We start from the raw sequence: 21,420 nt of genomic DNA, 5'->3' as shown, positions 1-21,420 counted from the left end.
CAACTTTGAAACTACAAGAACAGGCTGTTTGTCGCAGCAGAAACAGCACCACGGACATATCCTTACCTTTTTAATTGTTAGTGGTTGTTACTGGTAGCCGTTCCCACTCAATATTCTCACTCCTTAACCTCTGGGTGTGGTCTCTAACAACTCCTACGGGACACATCTAGAGTGTATTTGATGTTTGCTGCTAAATGCTCTTCTGTGTACCCCTGGCTGTCGTTAACAGTCTCATTCTATTGGTGTTAGGCCAGTAGTCTACACTAGTTTTGATGAAAAATAATACAAATTTTTGGACAGAGATTGGTGGGGATGAGTTTCCTAAGGTGGGACACTCAACATTATCAGTATGACCACCACATCTGAAGGCAGGAGTAGTTCAAATGGTGCATTCGGACAGTCTTTATTTCTTCAGACCTTTTGACTCTTCATAAAACCTGGAATGCGCTTAGAAGAATGCACACTATCTTTCCTCCATGAATAAAACATCTGTCATTTATCCGTTGGTACAATATGTGCTGATTTAACAGAACATAACAGGACTGCAAGTTAGGGGATCTCCACACTGCACAGTATTGTGCAAAGCTTAGCTTCAGTTTGTTATTTGTCTCCCACTCAAGCCCAATTTTGCTTTATTAGGTTAAGTAATTTGTTGATTAAAATTGTAAAAATGTGTCCTGTGAAAGTCTATGTTATCCAGGAAAAATGTCCAAGATTAATTACAGTTCCCCTCCACTAAAATGTTTTTTTGTAATGCTTATATTTCCCTTCAGTTTGCTGTCCTCTTTTTTTCTAGTCAGAATAATGTAAAGTTTGACACTAAAATCTTTCCTTGAACTCATCTTAAAGCTTGAAGATGTACACTTATGAGCATGATTTGGGAGATCAATTATATTCAATACTAATCCCAGTCTAATAAGCAATTTACCGGGAAATAAGTTTGACATCTATAGAATGGATAGATTTGCATTTAGGATTTTTTAATGAGTTACACTGTATTTTTAATGGAAAATCCAATATAAGCTAGTTAACCAATATAAGATAAGATAGTTGTTTAAAGCAAACTATTTTTAAAATTCAAAATACATGGTTACCAGTTACACGGATTTTAAATCTTTTACATCTTTTAAATACCCCAATCTTTATCATTTTAATGATAATGTGAATTATAACAAGGTAGTTATAATGAAAACAGTTTTTGGCCATTCTTGCTTTATTGTGTCACTTGAAAGCATCTCGGCTTTGGGAAGAAACTAAACGCAATAGAGCTGCTTTCTCAAATCCACTTGGACAGGACGGTCTTGTTCAGTGCTGTTCCCTGTGCTTGCAGAGATGAGCTCTTTAAAACATTTATAATTTAGTGTCAAGTCTTCTCACTAAATGACCCACAATGCAGAAAATCTTACTAACAATAGGCAAAACACCTCTACAGCGCTTGTCTCTTAGTTTTGAGGTTTAATCCTGAACCTGTTTCGCCCCCTAGCGGAAAGAAGTGGGAGGGGGTTGTACGTTCACCGCCTGACGGGCAGGTGGCGCTGCAGGCCTGGCTCGCGCTGTGTTGTTTTCCACTGTAGCGCTTCTGGTACCACTGAGAGAAGTCTGCCGGTGCCATATCAAAATACAAACAATGGGAAAGAAGCACAAAAAGCACAAGTCTGAAAAACACGGTTATGAAGGTATTTCCTTAGCACGTAGTTAAGGCGCTTGTTTATTTTAATCACTTTAGGTTTTGTTTGTAATAAAAAGGCTTGAAGACCAAGTTTCGCGCTTGGTAGCTGCGTTAGCATGATCATAGTTAGCTAGCTATGCAATTTGCTAAAGCTAGCTTTCTTACGGGCTAAACTAAACACATAGCTAATTATGTGTAAGTTATGTGCTTCACGTGCTTCTCTCGACATCGTCACTCGGCCTGAAAAGAAGGAAGGCAGTTTCAGATTACTATAAGTCCCAATCTTAGATAGCTAGCAGTAATTTATCTGAAAACGTTTGGTACGTAACGTTAGGGCTTAGCAATTATTGTCTCTAGCTTAGTATAACTCAGCAGTTCACATTGATCGGTTTGATTAGATCATTGTAATTAAATCATTAACGTGTTGTTCATCTGCCTCTGCAGAATATGGAGAGAGGCCACTGAAACTAGTGTTAAAGGTGTCTGGAAACGAAGTTACGACGGGAAGCTCGAGCCTGGACACATTTTACGACGAACAGTCGGCGGACTATGACAAACCCAAAGACAAAAAGAAGAAAAAGAAGAAGGATAAAGAGAGAAACCTTGGGTCACCGGAGGACGATAGAGGAAAGAAAAAGGTAACAATCTCAGTTATAGTTGAACAAATGTACTGTCGTGAAGTGGATATTTTACTTGATTTGTCCAGATGTTAGACGTAAAGTTCCTAAGAAACGATATTTTGAATGATCAGTGATGTATCTGAAAGACATCACAGGACCCCAGCTAGACTCCCTGAAGCTTGGCCACAAGACAAACTGGTCAGTGGATGATGCAGTTAATATGGGACTGGATTACATCCTGGAACGTCTCCACCGCCCTGGAACATATGCACAGCACTTGTTTGTGGATATTTTGCTGGGCATTCAACACCATCATTTCAGAAATCTCATCTTCCAAATTCTCGCTATCCCCCCAACCTGTTAACCGATTGGACTCGAGGATGTGGAAACTTACATCCTGCACAGACAAACCAGCACCAGTGTTCCCCAGGGATGAGTTCTCTCCCCTCCCTCTGCACAAGTGACTGCATAAACAGTGACTTGACTGTTGGGCTATTAAGGTTTGCAGATAGCACAACTGTTATCTGCCTCATCTGACACAATGACAAGTCTGCATACCGATGGGAAGTTGAGCTGGTGCTGTAGTGATGTCAAAACAGCCTGAAGCTAAACATACTTGAGACTGGAGATGGCAGTAGACTTCAGAAGGAGCCTCCCCACACCATACCCACCAGTTTGTTGTCATCAGTGGAAATCTTCAAGTTCTTGGGGTCCCTTATCTCTCAAGACTTAGGTAGAAGAATAACATCTATCCTCAAAAGTTCTCAGGAGAAGTTCTTGATGCAGAAGTCATTCAACCTACCACTGGAACTGTTCGTCCAATTCTACTCTGCTGTTACTGAGTCTGTCCTGTGCTCTTCTATTACATTCTGCTTATAAGCTATCATAAAACAGGACAAGAACAGACTGCAACAGACAGTGAAAACTGCAGAAAGAGTCTTTGGTGCTCGCCTACCCACTCTCCAGGACTTCTATATCTATAGAGCCAGGAAGCAGCCAAAGAAAATCACCACTGACCCCTCGCACCATGGACACAAGACACTAGACACCGGAACAGTTTCTTTCCTAAGTCCATTTTACTCATGAACAACTGGCATCATACTTACTACTACGTTGCGGCTATTCATGCTGTACCTTACTCTGTGTGTATCCCCACTCAACCACTACATCCCCACACAACGACTAAACTTGCACACAAACTGCACCTTAAGGACACAAGGAATTGTTTCTGAACTTCCAGAAACTGCATCTGGGTTTGCCTTCTTAATGTCGTTCAAATGTTACTCTTGTCTTTTCTGTAATTGTTTCAACATTTATAAATGTCTTGTATGTGTTAGCATAATTGGTCAATAAAGCTAATACTGATTTTGATGTTTGTTTGTTTTTTATGTTAGATGACAAAGAAAAAGAAAGGACAAGATGCTGATGGTGATGATGACCGAGAGCAAAGCAGAACTCCTATTCGTTCAGAGCTGGATAAACTAGAAGGTAGTCTTGTTTGAAAGTTTTCTACCAAGAATCTTTTTTTAACTTTACTTTTTCTTGACTTTTTGAACGTGAATGTTATTCCTCTTAGCAGAAAAAGAACAGACTCCTCTGCAAGAAGCTTTGAATCAACTCATCAGGCAGCTCCAACGGTACAGCATCAAGCTGTTGCAAATTTAGCAACAAGTCTCTTTTTTTGCTTGACATATTTGACCAATACCCATCGCTCTCTCTCTCTCTCTCTCTCTCTCTCTCTCTAATTATTTTTGTAGTGTTACTGTAATCCTGGTACTATGAATAATTGCTTTATGTTCTTTCTCTGTAGGAAAGACCCCAGTGCATTCTTTTCATTTCCAGTGACAGACCTTATTGCTCCTGGCTATTCTGCAATTATCAAAAGGCCCATGGACTTTAGTACAATGAAGGACAAAGTAAAGAAAGAGTGCTACCAGTCACTGGATGAACTAAAGGTATCTATTTATAGTGTGCAAAATTAGTTTATATTCACACACAACAGGGCGAGCCAAAATACATTTTACCTCAAGCTGTGTAAACATATACATTCATAAGTCCTTTTTCTAGTCATCTTGTCAAATGATTGACATGCAGTTTATTGTTGCAGATGGATTTCAGGATTATGTGTGAAAATGCCATGATTTACAACAAACCTGAGACAATCTATCATAAAGCTGCTCGGAAGCTGTTACACTCTGGAATGAAGATTTTGAGCCAGGTAGGAAGCTTCAGGGTAGGTTTCTGTTTCTTCACAGTAAACTCACATCAGCATTCACTAAGGGATTGTAACCAACAAGTTTAACAAAAGCATTCGCCCTTTACTTTGAAAACATTTCTTGGAATATATTCTTTAGGCTGTATATTTAAAATTTTAAGTGTGAAATTTGTGACCTTAATATAATGAATATGGTCAAATATATGATTTATTTTGATATTTTATACCAATTCAGATGATAAGTTAATATACGCTGACCAACTTCATTTACTGTTAAGATAAAACAATTAGCATAAATGTGAACGTCAGGCAAAGTAGGCTTAAAAATTTTCATGGAGCTTTTGAGTAAAACTAAAAGAACTTGCTTTTGCAATTATGAAACAGATGGGGGCAGCAGAAAGCTTCAGAAAGTTTTCTAAATCGTTACTTACAGCAGGGATTCTCAGTCCTGGTCCCCAATGACCCCTGTCCTGCCCACTGCTGATCACCTAAATCAGGTGTGTTTTATCAGTCACCAGTGGGTGGCGAAGTACAGTTAGAACAAGCAGGGCAAGGGCCCTTGGGGAGCAGGATCGAGAACGACTGACTTACAGTATCACCCACAAGTACCACCAACAAGTTAGTGAAGCCTTTTTCTCTTCTGTTCTCTACAGCTATTCTATTATTCTATATCTATTTCTAAATGGAAAATTAAAAGCAAATGGTGTATTGTCTTTTCAATAGGAGAGACTGGAGAGTCTGAAGCAGAGCATAGAATTCATGTCTGACCTTGACCCTTCTGCCCAGCAACTAGGAAAGTCTGAGGAACAAGGGGGCACCAGCCCGGACCAGAACAGAGGACCTGTGACCACAGACACCAGCAAGATTCCCCAAACACCCAGCACACCCAGGTCCTTCACTTTATACTTGTAACATGTCTGAAATCATCACAGCACCTCAACATCAGTGCTTTTTTGCTAAATGAGCCCCCAAGCACAACATGTGGCATATTACACACACAGAAGCCCCTTAATACTTTTGGGTTTTACTTTAGTGCTCAGATGTCTCAAAGACATTTTCGTTTAGAAATGGCCAATTGCTGCCCTGATTTGCAACAGAAAGCCATTTAAAAATACACCCAACTACAGTCATCACCTTGCCTTTCACAATCCTATATTTTCAAAACTGAATAAAAAGCAGACATTTTCAGTCACATGTCAACATAGGAAAAGCTATGTTAGCTAACCAAACACAGCTAACATCAACTACATTAATGGAAATAGTTTCCCACTCTGTCACAGCACAGTTTGTTGCCTTGGCTTTATTTTCCTTTGACAAGAAGGTGAATCAGTTTTCCACTGCAAAGCTGGAGGCTGAGAATGTGAGGAATGTCTTTCGGCATGCTAGGTCTTGTTTTCTTTCATGGCTGTACATCTTTTAAATTTGTTTTGTTGGCCAGTGATGTAACAACCTGGTGATAAAAGTCACGTTGGAAATGACTTGCTATTAGAGGACCAGCCTCAGAAATGCCTTTACTGTTCGACTGTCCTTCAGCTGTTTCCTTTCTTACCTTATCAAAGAAGATACAGTATATAAAATCTTGATGTTGGTCTTTGACATCAATAAAATGCTTACAAGTAGATTAGCTGAAAATGGAAGTCAAACGTAGGCGTTTAATGAACAGAAAAGCAAAGAAAAGCTCATGCAGATTTTCTCTCTGCTGTATTTTGCTGTGTGCATGCTTTTTATTCTCTCTGCAAAGTAACAACCATTCTGTTCATGGTCAAAGCGTCTCATCTGCCGGCTTTCATTTAATGTTTAATTTGCAGACAGGACAAGGACTCTAAGGACGAAGCCGCAAAAGTAGAGAAGGAGTTGGAGGAAATCCGCAAGGTCATTGAGGAATCGGGAGGAAAGCTGTCCAACAGAGTGCTGCAGTGTGATGTGAGAAAGCAGGGTTCAACTCTGGATTTTCTTTAAATAAGCAAATCCACTGATCAAAATACAACGCCTACACTTTCATGAAAGCATGAAAAGGAAAATAGCTCAAAATAGCTATTTGTTGAGAAAATATCTTTTCTTTTAGTCAAACAAAGCAGTTTTTGTTTTAAATGGTTTTGCTTCTGCATGGCAATTTTGGTCATTCAGTGATAGGTGAGATATATATGTTGAATGCATATCATTGCCTTCCCAGTTGTTTAATAACGACTCAGTTCTCACACTAAAGATGTTGTCGTTGATTTTTCCTCCATAAAGCATTATTTGTGATGCGTGTTAAATATACACATATTTATTTGTTGTGTAGTTGGAGTTTGCCAGGCGAAAGTCTGATGGCTCCACCACTCTGGCCATCCTCAATGCAGCAGATCTCTCAGCAGGGGGTAAGTCCATCAGGACCCTTAAAAAAGCAAACATGTTTATGCTAATTATTGAAAATCTAAATCTGTTTAAAAAAATTACTATTTCAAACGCCGATCAATTAATTCAGGAAATTATCTGGAGAATTACTGATACTGAAAAGGAATGTTTGTGGCCATGGAACTTCAGTAGAAAAAATATTATGAAGGAAAAAACTTGTGAACGTTGGTAAAAAGCTTTTCTGTTGCAGATGTTGGTTATTGTCCTGTGAAACTGGGCATGATGTCCAACCGACTGCAGAGCGGTGTGAACACCCTGCCGGGCTTCAGGGAGGACAAGAGGAACCGCACCACTCCAGGTACTCTACTGTGCTGACCGAGACACCTCACGTCACCTGTCTTAGTGTACATGACTGCTAACAAGCTCTTCTTCTGTAAAACACTTCTGCAGTGTCCTACGTGAACTACGGGCCATTTGCCTCCTACGCACCCACCTATGACTCGAGCTTCGCCAACATCAGTAAGGAGGATTCTGACCTTATTTACTCTTTCTACGGAGAAGAGTCCAGTCTGCAGGGATCAGACAGGTATGGACAGTATCGCCACGAACACACTCCAACTCGGGTCACGTCAGGCATTGCTAAAAGTTTTTATTTCAGAGTTGTTGTGTTTTTTTTTAGTCATCCTAACTCCAACCTCATGGTCCTCTGGGCCTCTTTGCCGTAGGGTACTCTTTAGACCTAGGTTTTATGTTTCCAAATAATTATGAAATAAATGATCATTAGATGAATTGTCAAAACAGCATGTTATTAAAAACTAATAATTATAAAATGTTATTTCATCCTTTCTCATTAGAGATTTGTAGCACTTCGGAAATGTAGATAGTTTTTTTTTTTAAAGCCTAACACGTTAACTATGAACTAAAAGCATGAGTTATGATGGCACTTTTCCCAGTAACATGCCTCTTTAATTAAGGTTTTAAGTTTTTAGTACAGTGACCACCCTCTCACCTTTCATCCAATTACTATCTTTCTTGGCCAAAACTAGGAAGCTCAGCACTTACTTAAACTGTGTGTGGGTGTGCGTGTGTGTGGGGTGGGGTGGGGGCACAGCCGTAGGCAGTGAGCATCTGTTAGCTAGAACAATAACAAAACTAAACTGTATTAACACAAGCTGCTGTTGTGAATAAACTAATTGCACACAAACGTTTATTAATTTAGCTCACCTGGTTGGCAAACCACACACAAGGTTGTTGATTTATTTATTACCCTACATCAGAGTGAAGAGATATCTTGATTAGGAGCTACCCTTGCAGCATTTAGATTCTTTGATGTTTTCTTAGGAGAAAGCAACTCTGTGACGACCAGAGTGTGGTTGCTAAAGCAAACAAGATCCAGCTAACATGTTAACTAGACAATCCGTTTGGATGTAGCAGCATAAACTCACATACCTGCAAAGTCAGATATGTAGCATGAACAGCTTTGTTTATCTACAGAAATACATTGTCTTTTTCTGGACTGTGTTCATTTACAGCCATTTATTCATTTGCTATTGGGCTTGGTAAGAGGGATTAAAGGTTATTGTGTTAAAACCAAACCATCTCAGGAACTTTAAAAAAAACAGTGGTGTCTGGTAACAAAATGGAAATTATTTGTTTCTGCACTTCACTCCTTCATTGTGAATCCCTCTTGCACAATTCACTCAATCCTTCATTTCATTTTCAAAGTCGTCTTTTTTTTAAATATGAAAATACATATTTATTGTTACTGGCCTCACATTATGTGAGACAAAGAAACTCTAATCTGCACCCCACTGCTGTTTTAAATGTTTTTGTGTGTTTTTCTGTCAGCTTGACAGAGTTCCTGGCCAAATCAGATGAGTACGTGTACAAAGTGGCAGACAATCTCCTGGATGCAATAACGAATGGAGAACATTCAAAAACTCTGAAGGACCCTGCCCCAGTAAGAGCCTACTGTGATGTCTTAGCTGATGGCTTTGTTTTACTACTGAGTCTTAGTAGCTCAGGAGATTATTATCTAAGGCATGTTCTTTTTGTTTTGCCTGTCCAGCAGGTGGAGGTTCCCGCAAATACACAAGAGGACAAGAAAGATACGGAGGTGAGAAGGGGAGAAAATCTGTAGCTCAATCTCAAACAAAAAAAAAACAAAAACAGTTTGTCCTCAGTGATAAACAGCTTCTGTACATTTTGTGTCCCCACTGTACAGAACAAAGACTGTAGAGATAGACATCAACCTGATAATGGGAAATAGCAGCATGTGTTACGTAAAACCCAAGCCATTTAGCTCCGGCTGTGCTGCTGATTGTCATAAAGCACATGTTCTTGCACTCTGCGTGTGGATACCAAATTTCATTTTGTCAGTATGTATGGTCTTTGCAGATGGTTGCAGCTCCAACCAGCTGTGTCAACATAGCAGGGGCCTCCTATTAACTGTGATCCATCCACACATGGAAAGAACATTTCCCTTCAAAACAGCAGTGCTACTCTAGCTCAAGGCCCGCCGGTGGAGAATTTGTAGAGACCAGTGTTTTCTTTCAGTGCCCGCTGGCTACGTGGCTGAATTGCTCCTCAGAGCAGTGGAGGAAACCGAAGCACAGACCCCCACCACCAGGCACACAACAACCCTCTGTCCTAAACTTTTGCTTTTTTGGGCTGCTTGCCAGTTTACTCATCGCCTGCTTGGTTGTTGCAGCTTTTCATTAGGTTTGATATTTGTTGGAACACAGAAGCAGCCTGACTACAGAGGCTTCAAACGGCTTGGATGTCCCCTTGAATCGTCAGCTGTCTAGTGAGGAATGCATTTTTCCAATCTGACTTAATTTGTTTCTGTCTCTCATAGGTAACTGAACCCGAAGCAACCAGTTGCAGTGGGCTTGAATTCCTGTGCACTGCTGAGGAGCTCTCTGGAGGTACAAGTTCTGACTCACTGAGTTTGTGTTAGATTTATGGATGCAAACAAAAAATATTCCCATGTAATGTTTTCATAATTTTTCTAGTTTTAGTTTCGGGTCACACTCTTCATATCACTCTTCATACATTTCATACACATTTCAAACTGTGTGCTTCAAAGCAGTACTGGTGTGGTTCTGCTGTTTAAATTTGACTGTGAAGAAATGTCTTACAAAACCAAGACCAAAAAAACAGTCTTGATGGTGTTATAAAGTTCAGCTGAAACAAATATCAGGCTTCAGCAATCAGACTTCTCTCATTTTGTCTCCACAAACCCCTTCGCGGCAAGGGGGTGGGGGGCAGCAAACTAAAAATGGGACCTTTGTTCTAAAAAGGTGGACACTATATTAGCTAACACAGACTGCTCTCCACTGAACTTTTCAATGACTACTCTTACATGCGCAGGAGGAACAGTTGCAGTGACACGTTTTATATGTCCATAAAGGCAACTGGGAATTGATTTAAAACTGACTAAAAAAAATGAGTTCATAAAATTTCTAGCAAGAGTCAGGCCAGTCTGAAACTCATACATTTAATTATTATTGACGCAAAACAGCAAATCCTCACTTTAAAGACAGTGTAATGTATGTGTTGATTTCTATCAAATTGTAGTAGCTTTGGTTTCTGCTCATACAATCAATCAAATCAAGTCGTTCAACTCAGTTTATATTGCACTTGAGTATAAACCTGTCTGACTGAACCTGGTCAGTCCTGATGTTTTTTGCGACTCATGGGAACCAACAAAGACTAAATGTTGTTCCCGTTGAAGAAATTAGAAACAACAACTCCCATGTAAATCAATCAGATGAGCCATTTAGCCATCCAGCATCCCATTACACTCCCTCCAAGGCTTTTTCTAACAGCCCATGAAAGCTTTTTTTCCCCCCATCTCCCCTCTCAACACTTGCAGAGATTAATGTAGCAGTCAGACTCGGGGCTCCATGTCAGGGTTCAGGAAGAATGGATGCATTGTGTTCAGTACATGTAACCGAGGACAGGAGGCCCGAGGTAACTGGAGGAACCCAGAGGAAGTATTAATGGAAAGAGTGTCTGTGTGTTCTGTCTCCCTTGTCTGTCACAGAGGCCTTGCACTTCCAGCAGAAATTGGACGAAACTACAAAGCTGCTGCGCGACTTGCAGGAAGCACAGAGAGAGCGACTAAGTGCCAAGCAGCCTCCAAACATGATCTGCTTGCTGGCCCCAACTGCCAAAGAGCTGGAGCTGGGTAAGAGCCTCAAATGTTCGTATAGTGTGTGCATGTAGTCCCTCAATGTCACCAGGGCAGTGATGTCCTTTTCTTGGATTTTACCATGGCTAAGCTGGCTGCTGCTGATGGTACAGTGCCTATAAAAAGTATTTCCCCCCTTTGGACGTTTCACCCTTTCATTGACATTACATCAATCATGGTCAATAAATGTTGGCGACGTTGACAAAATAAAATCTTAAAAATACCTTATTAATGCCAAAGCTTCCCTCTTCAAGCCACTATTTAGTAGATGCACCTTTGGCTGCAATCAAAGCACAGAGTCATTTCAACCAGGTTTTATACTACTTTGACAACTGCTCAAGATCTGGTTGTCGCAGCAAGTCCAGTGACAAATTGAGGTCTGGGCTTTGATCTGGCCACTCCAGAACTTCGTCAGCTCGTCAGTAAACCGTTTCTTAGTAGCTTTCTCTGTATGCTTCAGGTCATCATCTTGCTGAAAAACAAATCTTCTCCTAAGCCATAGTTCTCTTGCAGACTGAATAGAATTGCCCTCCAGGATTGTTCTATATTTTGCCACATTCATTCTACCCTCTACCTTTACAAGCCTTCTAGCCGGCTGTTAAGAAGGATCCCTACAGCATCATGCTGCCACCAGTGGGGATGGTGTTTGTGGTGGCATGCAGTTTTTGGAGACTGCCAAAAGTAGCACCTTGTCTCCTTGCTACACTCCCATGAAGCTTTGACTGGTGAAAAACCTGGGCAACATTTGTATGCACAGTCTCTCCCACCTCAGCTGGTGAAGCTTGTAACTTCATCGGTGTGTTGGTTACTACCTCTCTCACTAGTCTCCTTATTCCACCAACTCAGTTTGTGTGGACAGCCTGCTCAAGTTAGATTTAGACATGTGCCATATTCCTTCTATTTCTTGATGATTGATCGTTGTATGACGAGCATTGAAGATTTATTGTATTTGTTTCTCAACACTCTACACATATGTTTACAAACAGTAATCTCAAACATGTTCACAAACAGTTTAATCCAACAAATTTCTCAAAGTATGGCTAAACCCACAGAACTCGGAAAGAAACAGCGTGCATCCACAGCTACACAGTGAACCTTCAACTTCTACCTTGTCCCCACTATCTTGTGGTCAGTTCCTCTGCTCCAGCTACCATGTCTCTTGTAGTCCACGCCTGTTTTTTCCAATAGCTGAGCTGAACAGTGCACTCTGCTGTAACAAAACCAACGTATGCGTTGTTTCCTTGACAACTGGACAACAAACTTAAAAGGTAAACTAAAAAGGCATCCATAAAGGCAATCAAAGCCATGTGGAGTCATATGGACATGGACATAATCAGTACTTCCTAGTCCAATTAACCATACACGTAGCTTAGCATGAAAACTGGAAATAGAGAGATACATCTACTTGTACCAATGTTTAAATGTAGGAAATTCAAACTGAGTTGCTTGTAGGAGGATTTTGTTACATTTGAACAGAGCCAGTCTAGTTGTTGCAGGTCTTCTGGCTGTAGGTTGAATTCATAGTAAAAACACAGATTAGCCCTGACTGTCTCAGGATACAGCTCTTAAAAAATTGTTCTCTTGAATGTTCCTTCTTTTACCTTTACAGCTGAGAAGGTGACAGGGAACCTGGCTAAGCTGACTGGCCAAGTGGCCCCATGTGATGTCAGCAGCATCTACGGCATCAGGAAGGCCATGGGCGTTGCTGTACCTCCAGAAGCAGCTGGGCCCTTCACAGATCTCACTACAGGTACTGCACAGCTGGGCAGAACATCTTCACTGAGTATTAAAAGTGGCACATGCAGTAAAGCATTTTGTAAAATAACCTGTCATTTATCATGTACCTTTCCATGTTTTCAGTGCAGGACATGGCTGAACCAATGGAGACCTTGCCCAGTTGCCAGGATGCATTTCCAGTTGTTGCTGTATAATGAAATTCTGGAATCTCTCATTTTAATAACTTAAGTTTTGAAAAAGGGTGCTGTTTGTGACATTTGTATGCATTTAAATCAATAAATGTTTTTTATAGAAACCTCAACTCCTGTGAAATATTGCATGATGAACCAGACATAGGAAAACATTTATTACATTCGGTATATGTACAAAAGTCAATGTCACATTTGTTCACATAAAGGACAATATACTGTTATTTTGTAACCACAATTATAGACATGACTATGGTTTCAAAAGGTAAGGCCACAAGACAAATCAAGTATTAAGAGGCACATAGAGCATTTCAGAAGAGTTTAGGTGATCATCTGAGCTGAAGCCAGAAAAAAACATTCACAGCAGGCATGATGTCAGATCACACAGACTAAGGCCCCCGAAGAGCCGCAGGTTCACTTATTGCAGCCAATATGCAGAGAGGCAGCACAATACACCGACTTATCTCAGCAGAATAAGCAGATGTCATACATACAGTACATGGATTTGTCTACTTCCTGAAATGCAGCTGATATTGTATTATGGCTAATTTGCACAGCTGAAACGTAAAAGATTTTCATGAAGATTTGTTACACCTGAATATAAACAGGGCAATTAAAATGTGCTGAAGACCCACTAACGTAAAGATCTGCTTGACCATAAATAAAATCTCACTATTGTCTTTTCTCTGACAATGACGAAGAGAAGTTTTCTTTATCTCCTCTACAGCCGGTTTATGATACAGAAACAGCTCTGTGTGACTCTCATATGTCTTACTTATTACACAGTAACAGAGCAGTGGCCGACCCCTCTCAAACAGAAAAACAATGGGTTTCAATTTATCCTCCAAACAGAATCCTTTTTTGTTTTTGAAGGACCAAGAAGGTCTTGTATAATAACTATATTTGGCATTAGTACAACACGTTTTTTTTTTCACAAATAACATCTAAATTAAAAACAAATTTAAGTACAAAAGTCACTGATGACTAGATGAAAATATATTCTTGAACAGGCTGACCATTTGTTCAGCCTATCTGCGATATTTCAATCCATCCAGCAAGCCCAGAATGGTTCAATTTGACATCCACCAAACAGCAAGGCAGCAGTTCCTTTGTAAGTATCCATTTTGACATCCAAAAAAAAACAAACAAAAAAAAAACTGCTGTATTACAGTCAGGTCAGGTGTGCAGGAGTCTGTAAACTCGTTAAGTTGTGTACACAAGTGTGTCCCGAGTTCTGTCGGCGGTGGACCCGGGACTCAGCTCAGCCCCATACCTTGTTGCTTGCTCATGTCGGTACACACAAAGAAGGTTTTCAGCTCCCCTTTCCCCTTGACGTTGATGAATCCTCGACACTCACACGAGTAGCCCAGCTTATGCAGCACAGTGGACGTCTCTTCTGTTACCTGAAAACTCAAAGCAAATTATATAATGTGTATAATGCATTGTGAGACTCTCTCTACAGCCAAACACCTGACTTTTCTTAATAAATACATGTAGCGATGTAAAACTTCAGTATGACAGCATTATGCTGTAGCTTTGGTACTATTACATTTCAGGACCAGTGCCATTAGCAGAGCCAAAATAATTTAACATCTCAAGTTAAATCACAAATTGCTTTGAAGCCACATAAATGTGATTCACAGCAATAGCAAGTGTAGTTGCATGCAAACTTCTTATGACTAGCTACTAATGGGAATTGTTTTTTCGACTCTTTTTTCTTGTCACTGTTTTGATAGATAAAGACATAGAATCTTTGTGAATCCAGAGGTGATTGTGCTGGGATTTGCAGTACAAAGTTAAGATGTAACTATGTGAGAGGTGACATGACTGAACTAATGGTGTTTGTGTCTGACTGAGGTGAGTGTACCTGGATTTTTCCCAGCTCCCCGGTGCTTTCCATCCTGCTAGCTACATTGACAGTGTTGCCCCAGATGTCATACTGAGGTTTCCTCGCACCAATCACTCCAGCTATCACTGGGCCATGATTAATGCCTTTGGAAAAACAACAAAGTACACACAAATCAAGCTTAATTTTTTGGCTTTTTGGGGCCTTGTGTAATGTCCCTGTGCAGAATTTACAAAGTTAAAAATTTAGACTCATATGTTGACACATCTCAGGCTGTACACTGGTTTAGTTGGTAGAAAGATACCAGACGAGATTTTGATTAATCAAATACAGTGCAGTTTGTTTGCAGTCACTTTTTTCAAGGACATTAGCCAACAGTTTTGTGCAGGGACATTGAAATTGTGCCTGGTTGAAAAGGCTTTGGAAAATATTTCGGCTATTTTCAAAAGAGTTTTCAAAAACAGGAAACACAGTGTCAAATGCTAGTGACAACTGTAAAATGCAAGTAGAGTGGAAATGTTAGACATTAAACAGCAAAGATAGGAAATAAGCTAAAGTTAAAAATTCTTGTTTTGGATTTACTATAAATATAAATGCCTTTTAAATGCCTGTTCACTACACTTACATTTGGAATTCTGTAACAAAGTCCTCATCTTCTTAAAAATGGAAAATCAAATTAATAAATACAAAACATATACTTAATTCTATATGTACTGTATGTTCAGTGTTATTTTTCCCCAGGCGCCACATTTATTGGTCTAGTAAAACAGTAGATTATGGTTACTATTGATCACTATTGTTAACTAATGTAAGCAAACAGACTGATATTCCCAGGTAGCTGACTGACTTTGACTTTTTTGTGTTACTGTTACCAAGTTGTAGCATTTATTGTTATTCCATATAGGTTTGACGTTCTGTAACCCGGTGCTTTTCATTCATTTCATTCAATCGCAATTTTACCTTGAATTTTAACGCAAACAATTCGGTTAATAAAAACTGTTCACACCTGCAGAAACTAACACATCAGCTACAGAATGGGTCGCAGCCTTGTGACACAAGTGATGACTAAAATGTTGTGTGGTCAAGTACAAATTGAAAAAAATAAATAAAAAAGAATTTTTTTTTTTATTAAATAAAGAAAAAAAAAAACAGTAATCAGAAATATAAGCATGTTTAGCGGCACACAGGATCTAACACCATATATAGTGGCTGTCACTTTATTTGATGGAACTCACCCCCAAACCTGTGCTCAGCAGAAAAGCTGCTCACAAAAATGCTGGTATTAATCAATTAACATCAATAAATCTACTCAGAGCATGTATGAAATGTGTGACGTCATTGCCTAAAGAAACACGCCAAAGAAACATTATTATTTTTAATAAACATATTTAATAGTGGGATTAAGTGTGTTTTCTTTTGGTACAATATATTTAATATGACACGGCTGCTGATAAGAACAGCATTGTGTGAACGTTTATAACACTGAGTATCAAAATGTAGTGTTTATGCATTATGTGCATTTTAATCTCCCCCCAAATTGTGAATGTTTTAACAAAAACTTTTATCTAAGATGTCTGCTCAGTATCAGCTGTCTTTGATTGCAGACACAACAGACAGGAGCCAGGATTTCTCAAATGTTCTGTCTCTTTCTGTTTGTTTACTTTATATATTATTCAATGTACTAAGCATAATTTATCGACAATGTTACAGGCAACTCTAAAGAATAAATAAAGATTTTACAGATGTGTTCACTCTGCTAAGATGGTTTACATTTTACTTCAAGCCTGAGTCTGTAACAGCTTCACATCTGCAGTATAAGCAGTAGCACTCACCCTGTCAGTGGATGCTACTGCTCTCATTGCAAGAACACTCCATAAAATGCCAATCGAGAACAATGTAACCAAGGAAACCTGTTGCCTTATTGTGTCAGGGCTACTAGAGACGGATACTGTACAGAACAGTGTGGTATTCAGTCATTGAAAGGTGTACGTCGAAGCTGTCAAGCAGCTGAGTGCGCTCACCCACACGAAGCCTGAAGCTATTGAAGGAATGCCTGTTGATGCCATCCAACTTGCCAATCAAAGCGATGGCAAACTCCACCATGATTCCTATCTGGGCATGCTGCCGCTCTTTGTCCTGAAAGACACAAGTCAGGGCTTTATTACTGCCTGACATGTCAAGAAGTGTTTTGATGGCTTGGTGAGAACTGAAGCTCTACCTGGTTGTTCTCCTGGCCAGGTGTTCCACTAAGCCCTGCAGCAGCCATGTAAGTGCTGCCAATAGTCTTGATCTTCTCCACTCCACTAAACTTTGGCTTGGAGAGCAGCTGTAAGGTTAAAGGTAAGCAAAATTTAGGATGAGTGACCTTTCATCACTTACAGTATTTATTCCTGTTGGCATTTACTTTGTAGGGATATAGCTGGATAACAATCTGTGCCGTTTCAGACCAGCGTAAACTTTCACAGGATCATTATGGTCAACATTTGGAATAATATGTCCATAATAAGAGCTGTGCCACATCTGACACCTATCACAGGGAAGCAAAGAATTACACGATGAAGAGGAAAGAGAGGGTTTCTTCCTGACCTCGTCAAAGTCGGCTATGATCTCGTTGAGCAGCCTCAGGCACTCCAGGCCCTCCTTGTTGATGTCGCACTCCGTGTAAAATTCTTTAAAGTCTGGCACCGAGGCAAACATCACACACACACAATCATAGGACTTGGAATAGAGGTCCTGTTAGGAAAACCCCATAATACAAAACAGTAGTTATTTAAGTTCAGACATCCAGTAACTGCAACAACTCAGTAATGGGATAAATTCTCAAAATGATATTCAACCAAAGTAATTCGAAATGCCACAGCAAAGATTTTTCCCCTAAATTCCTAAACAACTTAATTTGAGAATTTTTGTACATGTAAACTACCTTCACCCAAGTAACGCTAGTTCTGCTTGAATAAAACATTGCCACATGATCCCCATTAGTTTCAGCAGCAATAAATAAGGCACGAGCATAGTTGCCTTGAGTTCATGTATATGACCAAAATGCCCCACTGATCTCAGAGAGTTGTGAAAAATATAGAATTGATCCCTCACCTCGTTCTTTTTATTCTCCCCAACAAACAGTGCTGCCACATGGGCTGGCAGCACATTCTCCAGCAAAAGGCGGTTCAGGTTCTCTCTGGTCTCAATCTCATCTTGCTCTGTGCGATTCTTATACTTTAGTAGAAAGTCTTGGCGGAAGCAGGACTCATTCTAAGAGACAGAGACACATTAAGATGAGAGTGTGCAACAAAAAACAACTTACAACTTTCACTAAGATTTTTTTGTGCCTTAATTGATTACTTTATTTCTTTTAATTAATAGTTTTTATCAGACAAACAAAGACAAAATCATGAACTGAACATATGCTTATAGGTTGTGTGGGATAAAATGTGGAAAAAATGAAATAGGACAAAGAGGCAGCCAGTGAGTGCAGTTACCTGTTTTGCAATGATGAGCATAGTGACCAGAAACAGGGTGATATATATGCAGCTCATCAACTGGGGGTGTTTGACCAGCCCTATACATCTCAGGATAGATTCATCTTCTCTGCTATAGAATAAATGCCAACATTTATGCCTGAGTAGCACATTTCATATACAATACAACAATTCAATGTAAACATAACTAAAATCTGTCTGAGGACCTGTGACCCACCACAGCTTTAATATAATGATATATTAATGATCTACATTAATTCAATTTCACTTTCATGAATTTCTTGTGCAAAAGAAGCATCATAGGACAAACTTCCACGAGAAGCGTCAGAAAACAGAACCCTAAAGAACAGACTACAGGCTGAGACTCACCTGCTGCAGTTACAGCTGCTGTTGGTCTGAGCATAGAGGATATTTCCATAGGCCACAAAAAGTTCCTTTTTGGTGCTGAGTATGAGTATGTAGTATGTGGTGGAGGCCAGGGTGAGGAAGAGCACTTTGAGCTCAAAGCTCACCCGAAGAAAGACTCCACATGCAATCAGCGATAGGATACAGCAGTATACAGAGTACTGAGGGAGAGAAGGAGGGAATGGAGATGGAATGAGACCAGGGACAAATAACAGAAGCAGCTTTCCACAGATAAGGCAGAAAAAGTCTTTGGACAAACTGGAAGTGTGGAATTTGAAAGATGTGGCCAACAACCAGGGAGGTACAAAAAAGAAAGATAATTTAAAGTTCCGTTATAGGAAACGTGAGACCCAGTGTTTCTGGGACTTGACTTTGGGTTGTGAACATTCTTTCATAATTAGTTTATCATAAATCCATCCTGCTATTACGTACTCTTACTCTGGTATTTAATTAAATACACGCCAGAACTACTTTTTAATAATGCTTTACCCTATCGGATATGAAAAATACAAAACAAAAAGCAAACAAACAAACAAAACTATAAATACTGACATTTTATTATGGTATCTGATTAAAAAAATCCATTACTTACTGGCAAGAAGAAGAGGCCTTCTTCAAATCCCTGCTCATTGGAATGATTTTTGTGACAAAGGTCACCAACATATTCTGTGACATTTGTCTGAACAAAACACTGCAGGTGAAATAAAAGTAAATAAATAAATAGACATACATAAATAGAGAGAGAGAAAAAGACAGATGGCAACTATTGAGTGTAGCACAGTAAGATAGTACAGTATATATTGACACATACTAGCACTCATCATGTGAGTGTAGCATTACCAGGTTGAACACTGCCAAGATAATAATGACCGTAGTGGTGATGGTGGCCAGAGGGAGGCGCACACATGGCCGCTTTACCACTGCATCCGAAACAGCTGGCAGCCACTGGCACCTTGACAGCTTCTCTGGAAACAGGCACTGCAAAAGATAAAGAGAATCAGAGAGAAAGGTGAGGGAAGATGGACTCAAACTCACCAAACATGTGACCTCACCAAAACCATTATTTCATCCTCATTATGTACCAAGCTCATGACTATTTATATGTTTGTGTTACATTTCTGGCCCTTTGAAGCATTTTGGTCAGTGATGCTGGGTACTGTGATTTGTAGGACCACCTTTGTGTTGTTTTACATGACCTCCTATATTATCTACAGAAAATGCACAGTATTAGTATCTCATTACTTTAAAATTGAAAAAAGAATTAAACAAAAAATGTTTTTCATCAACATAATTTGTAAAAGCTATTTACAAAAGTTTCTTGATTTGACAATAAAGTAAATTCTTTTCCACATTTTAAATTTTCACTACGATTTTCATTATTATTGCACATATTAAATACAGTGCATTCAGAAAATGTTCAGACCCCCTTCACTTCTTTCACAACTTCGTTATGTTGCAGGCTGATACTACAGTTGTAGTACAATTTTTTTTTTCTCATAATATACCTTCACCTATGCTTGATTATGAAAACAGCAAATGTCATAACAATCTTACACCACTATTGGATGTTCGCCTTCAGGTGAATCACATGGCCTTTGATCTATTGTGAATTTAATCACGAAAATCAAATGTGTGCTTTGCCAGTTAAAAACTACAGTCCAAATAATAAAAGCCATGTTTAACAAAGGAGTACTGACAGATTGTAAGTAAAATTATTTTCCTGAAAGCTTGCTGCAATTTGATGGCATTTACCATGTGTGGCCTGTACATATAATGATCTTCAAAGAATTTCACTCTTAATTTCTCATTCTCAAAGAAAGTAAATTCATGAAATCCCATTTTACAGTAAAACACTCGAGTAATTGACATGCAGTGTGGGTAACCCCTTTACACCAACGCTTGGCCTGCATCCAGTATGGTCTGCAAGGTTGCTGTGGAGATGTATGAAAGGCTTGCTGGTTTTGTTACGCCTGTTTTTTCCCCCCAACGTTACACAAACACACATGCAAATTGGGACAGACTTCCTGACATAAAATGTTCACTAAGTCACCTCACCTAAATCTCTAGTTGTTAAATGTAAACAGAAGATTTACCACACTGACCTGTAGATGACCTGCAAAACAGATGGCCAGGGTCAACAGCACCACACAAACCAACACAGCAAATGACATCCCCAACATCTGTCGACTGAAAGATATAAAAAGCACAGACTGTCATAAAACAGTTTCCACTATCTTCATAATGTAATTTTGAAATGATTCCTGGCTTGTGACCGATAATGTCTGCTACATATCAGAACTCAGAGACAATGAAAACAGATCAAATTAAAAAGGTATATCTGGTTTACGGTATCTGTCAGTGACTGTGGCACATTTTTAAATAACAGGAAAATATGTTCATACTCACTTCTTTGTGACCAACATCTGAACCAAAAAAATGCAGAGGAAGATGAAACTGGCACAGCCAAGATAGTGTTTGAACATAGGTAAATCCAGAGCTCGGTACTTAGATGAAAAAACAAAGACACATGATCCTCGTGTTTAGCACCAGAATGCTTAAATAAAAAGGGCAATGCAGAAATATGTATGCTTTCAGTGATCCATTGCAGCTTTGTAAACAACTAACCTGCTTTTCCAGATCTTTCTTTGGAAACCACAGGGCTAAACTGCCGCTCTCTTCAGACTTTGACCACTGCCTAACAGACAGGAACCAAAGAAGTATGGAATAAT

General features: G+C 39.5%; 2 protein-coding genes across 13 annotated transcripts in view; one reads left to right on the top strand and one right to left on the bottom strand.

Moving 5' to 3' along the window:
• The first annotated feature begins 1,550 nt into the window (after nt 1–1,550).
• brd7 (bromodomain containing 7) lies at nt 1,551–13,074 on the top strand. 8 transcript variants are annotated; one of them, XM_067495161.1, is made up of 17 exons: nt 1,551–1,676; nt 2,114–2,307; nt 3,684–3,777; nt 3,869–3,926; nt 4,100–4,244; nt 4,397–4,507; nt 5,228–5,394; nt 6,313–6,427; nt 6,789–6,864; nt 7,092–7,199; nt 7,292–7,427; nt 8,690–8,801; nt 8,913–8,957; nt 9,699–9,768; nt 10,890–11,033; nt 12,646–12,786; nt 12,897–13,074. In XM_067495161.1, exons 1-17 carry the CDS (start codon nt 1,628–1,630, stop codon nt 12,965–12,967), a joined length of 1,836 nt encoding a protein of 611 aa, XP_067351262.1. In that variant the 5' UTR covers nt 1,551–1,627; the 3' UTR covers nt 12,968–13,074. The 8 variants fall into 8 exon arrangements, with proteins under 8 accessions (XP_067351262.1, XP_067351261.1, XP_067351257.1 ...); XM_067495160.1 differs by having other exon boundaries at nt 8,910–8,957; XM_067495156.1 differs by having other exon boundaries at nt 4,397–4,522; nt 8,910–8,957.
• Nucleotides 13,075–13,104: 30 nt separating this feature from the next.
• The window catches only part of adcy7 (adenylate cyclase 7), a 55,825-nt gene continuing 47,509 nt past the window's right edge, over nt 13,105–21,420 (bottom strand). For 4 of the 5 annotated variants that reach the window (XM_067495142.1, XM_067495147.1, XM_067495143.1 and 1 more), the window contains 13 exons: nt 21,317–21,386; nt 21,098–21,195; nt 20,794–20,878; nt 19,532–19,669; nt 19,284–19,382; nt 18,656–18,852; nt 18,287–18,398; nt 17,901–18,059; nt 17,394–17,540; nt 17,026–17,133; nt 16,829–16,943; nt 14,829–14,953; nt 13,105–14,364 (listed from right to left, as the gene is read on the bottom strand). In XM_067495142.1, the coding sequence (XP_067351243.1) occupies nt 14,218–14,364; nt 14,829–14,953; nt 16,829–16,943; nt 17,026–17,133; nt 17,394–17,540; nt 17,901–18,059; nt 18,287–18,398; nt 18,656–18,852; nt 19,284–19,382; nt 19,532–19,669; nt 20,794–20,878; nt 21,098–21,195; nt 21,317–21,386 (1,600 nt within the window). In that variant the 3' untranslated portion in view covers nt 13,105–14,217. The remainder of the gene's footprint in view (nt 14,365–14,828; nt 14,954–16,828; nt 16,944–17,025; nt 17,134–17,393; nt 17,541–17,900; nt 18,060–18,286; nt 18,399–18,655; nt 18,853–19,283; nt 19,383–19,531; nt 19,670–20,793; nt 20,879–21,097; nt 21,196–21,316; nt 21,387–21,420) is intronic. The other variant, XM_067495146.1, reaches the window with a different exon arrangement.

This window comes from Channa argus, chromosome 2, assembly GCF_033026475.1.
Source record: "Channa argus isolate prfri chromosome 2, Channa argus male v1.0, whole genome shotgun sequence".
Taxonomy (NCBI): domain Eukaryota; kingdom Metazoa; phylum Chordata; class Actinopteri; order Anabantiformes; family Channidae; genus Channa; species Channa argus.
The sequence above is the reverse complement of the archived record's forward strand: the minus strand, read 5'-3'. Positions and strand labels throughout refer to the sequence as shown.

Excerpts from the sequence above, each read along its gene's own strand:
- brd7 (XM_067495155.1), top strand. The coding sequence starts at position 1,628 with ATGGGAAAGAAGCACAAAAAGCACAAGTCTGAAAAACACGGTTATGAA. Across the intron at positions 7,200-7,291 it reads GAGGAACCGCACCACTCCAG|TGTCCTACGTGAACTACGGG; the intron begins GTACTCTACTGT and ends ACACTTCTGCAG. Across the intron at positions 8,958-9,698 it reads AGGACAAGAAAGATACGGAG|GTAACTGAACCCGAAGCAAC; the intron begins GTGAGAAGGGGA and ends TGTCTCTCATAG.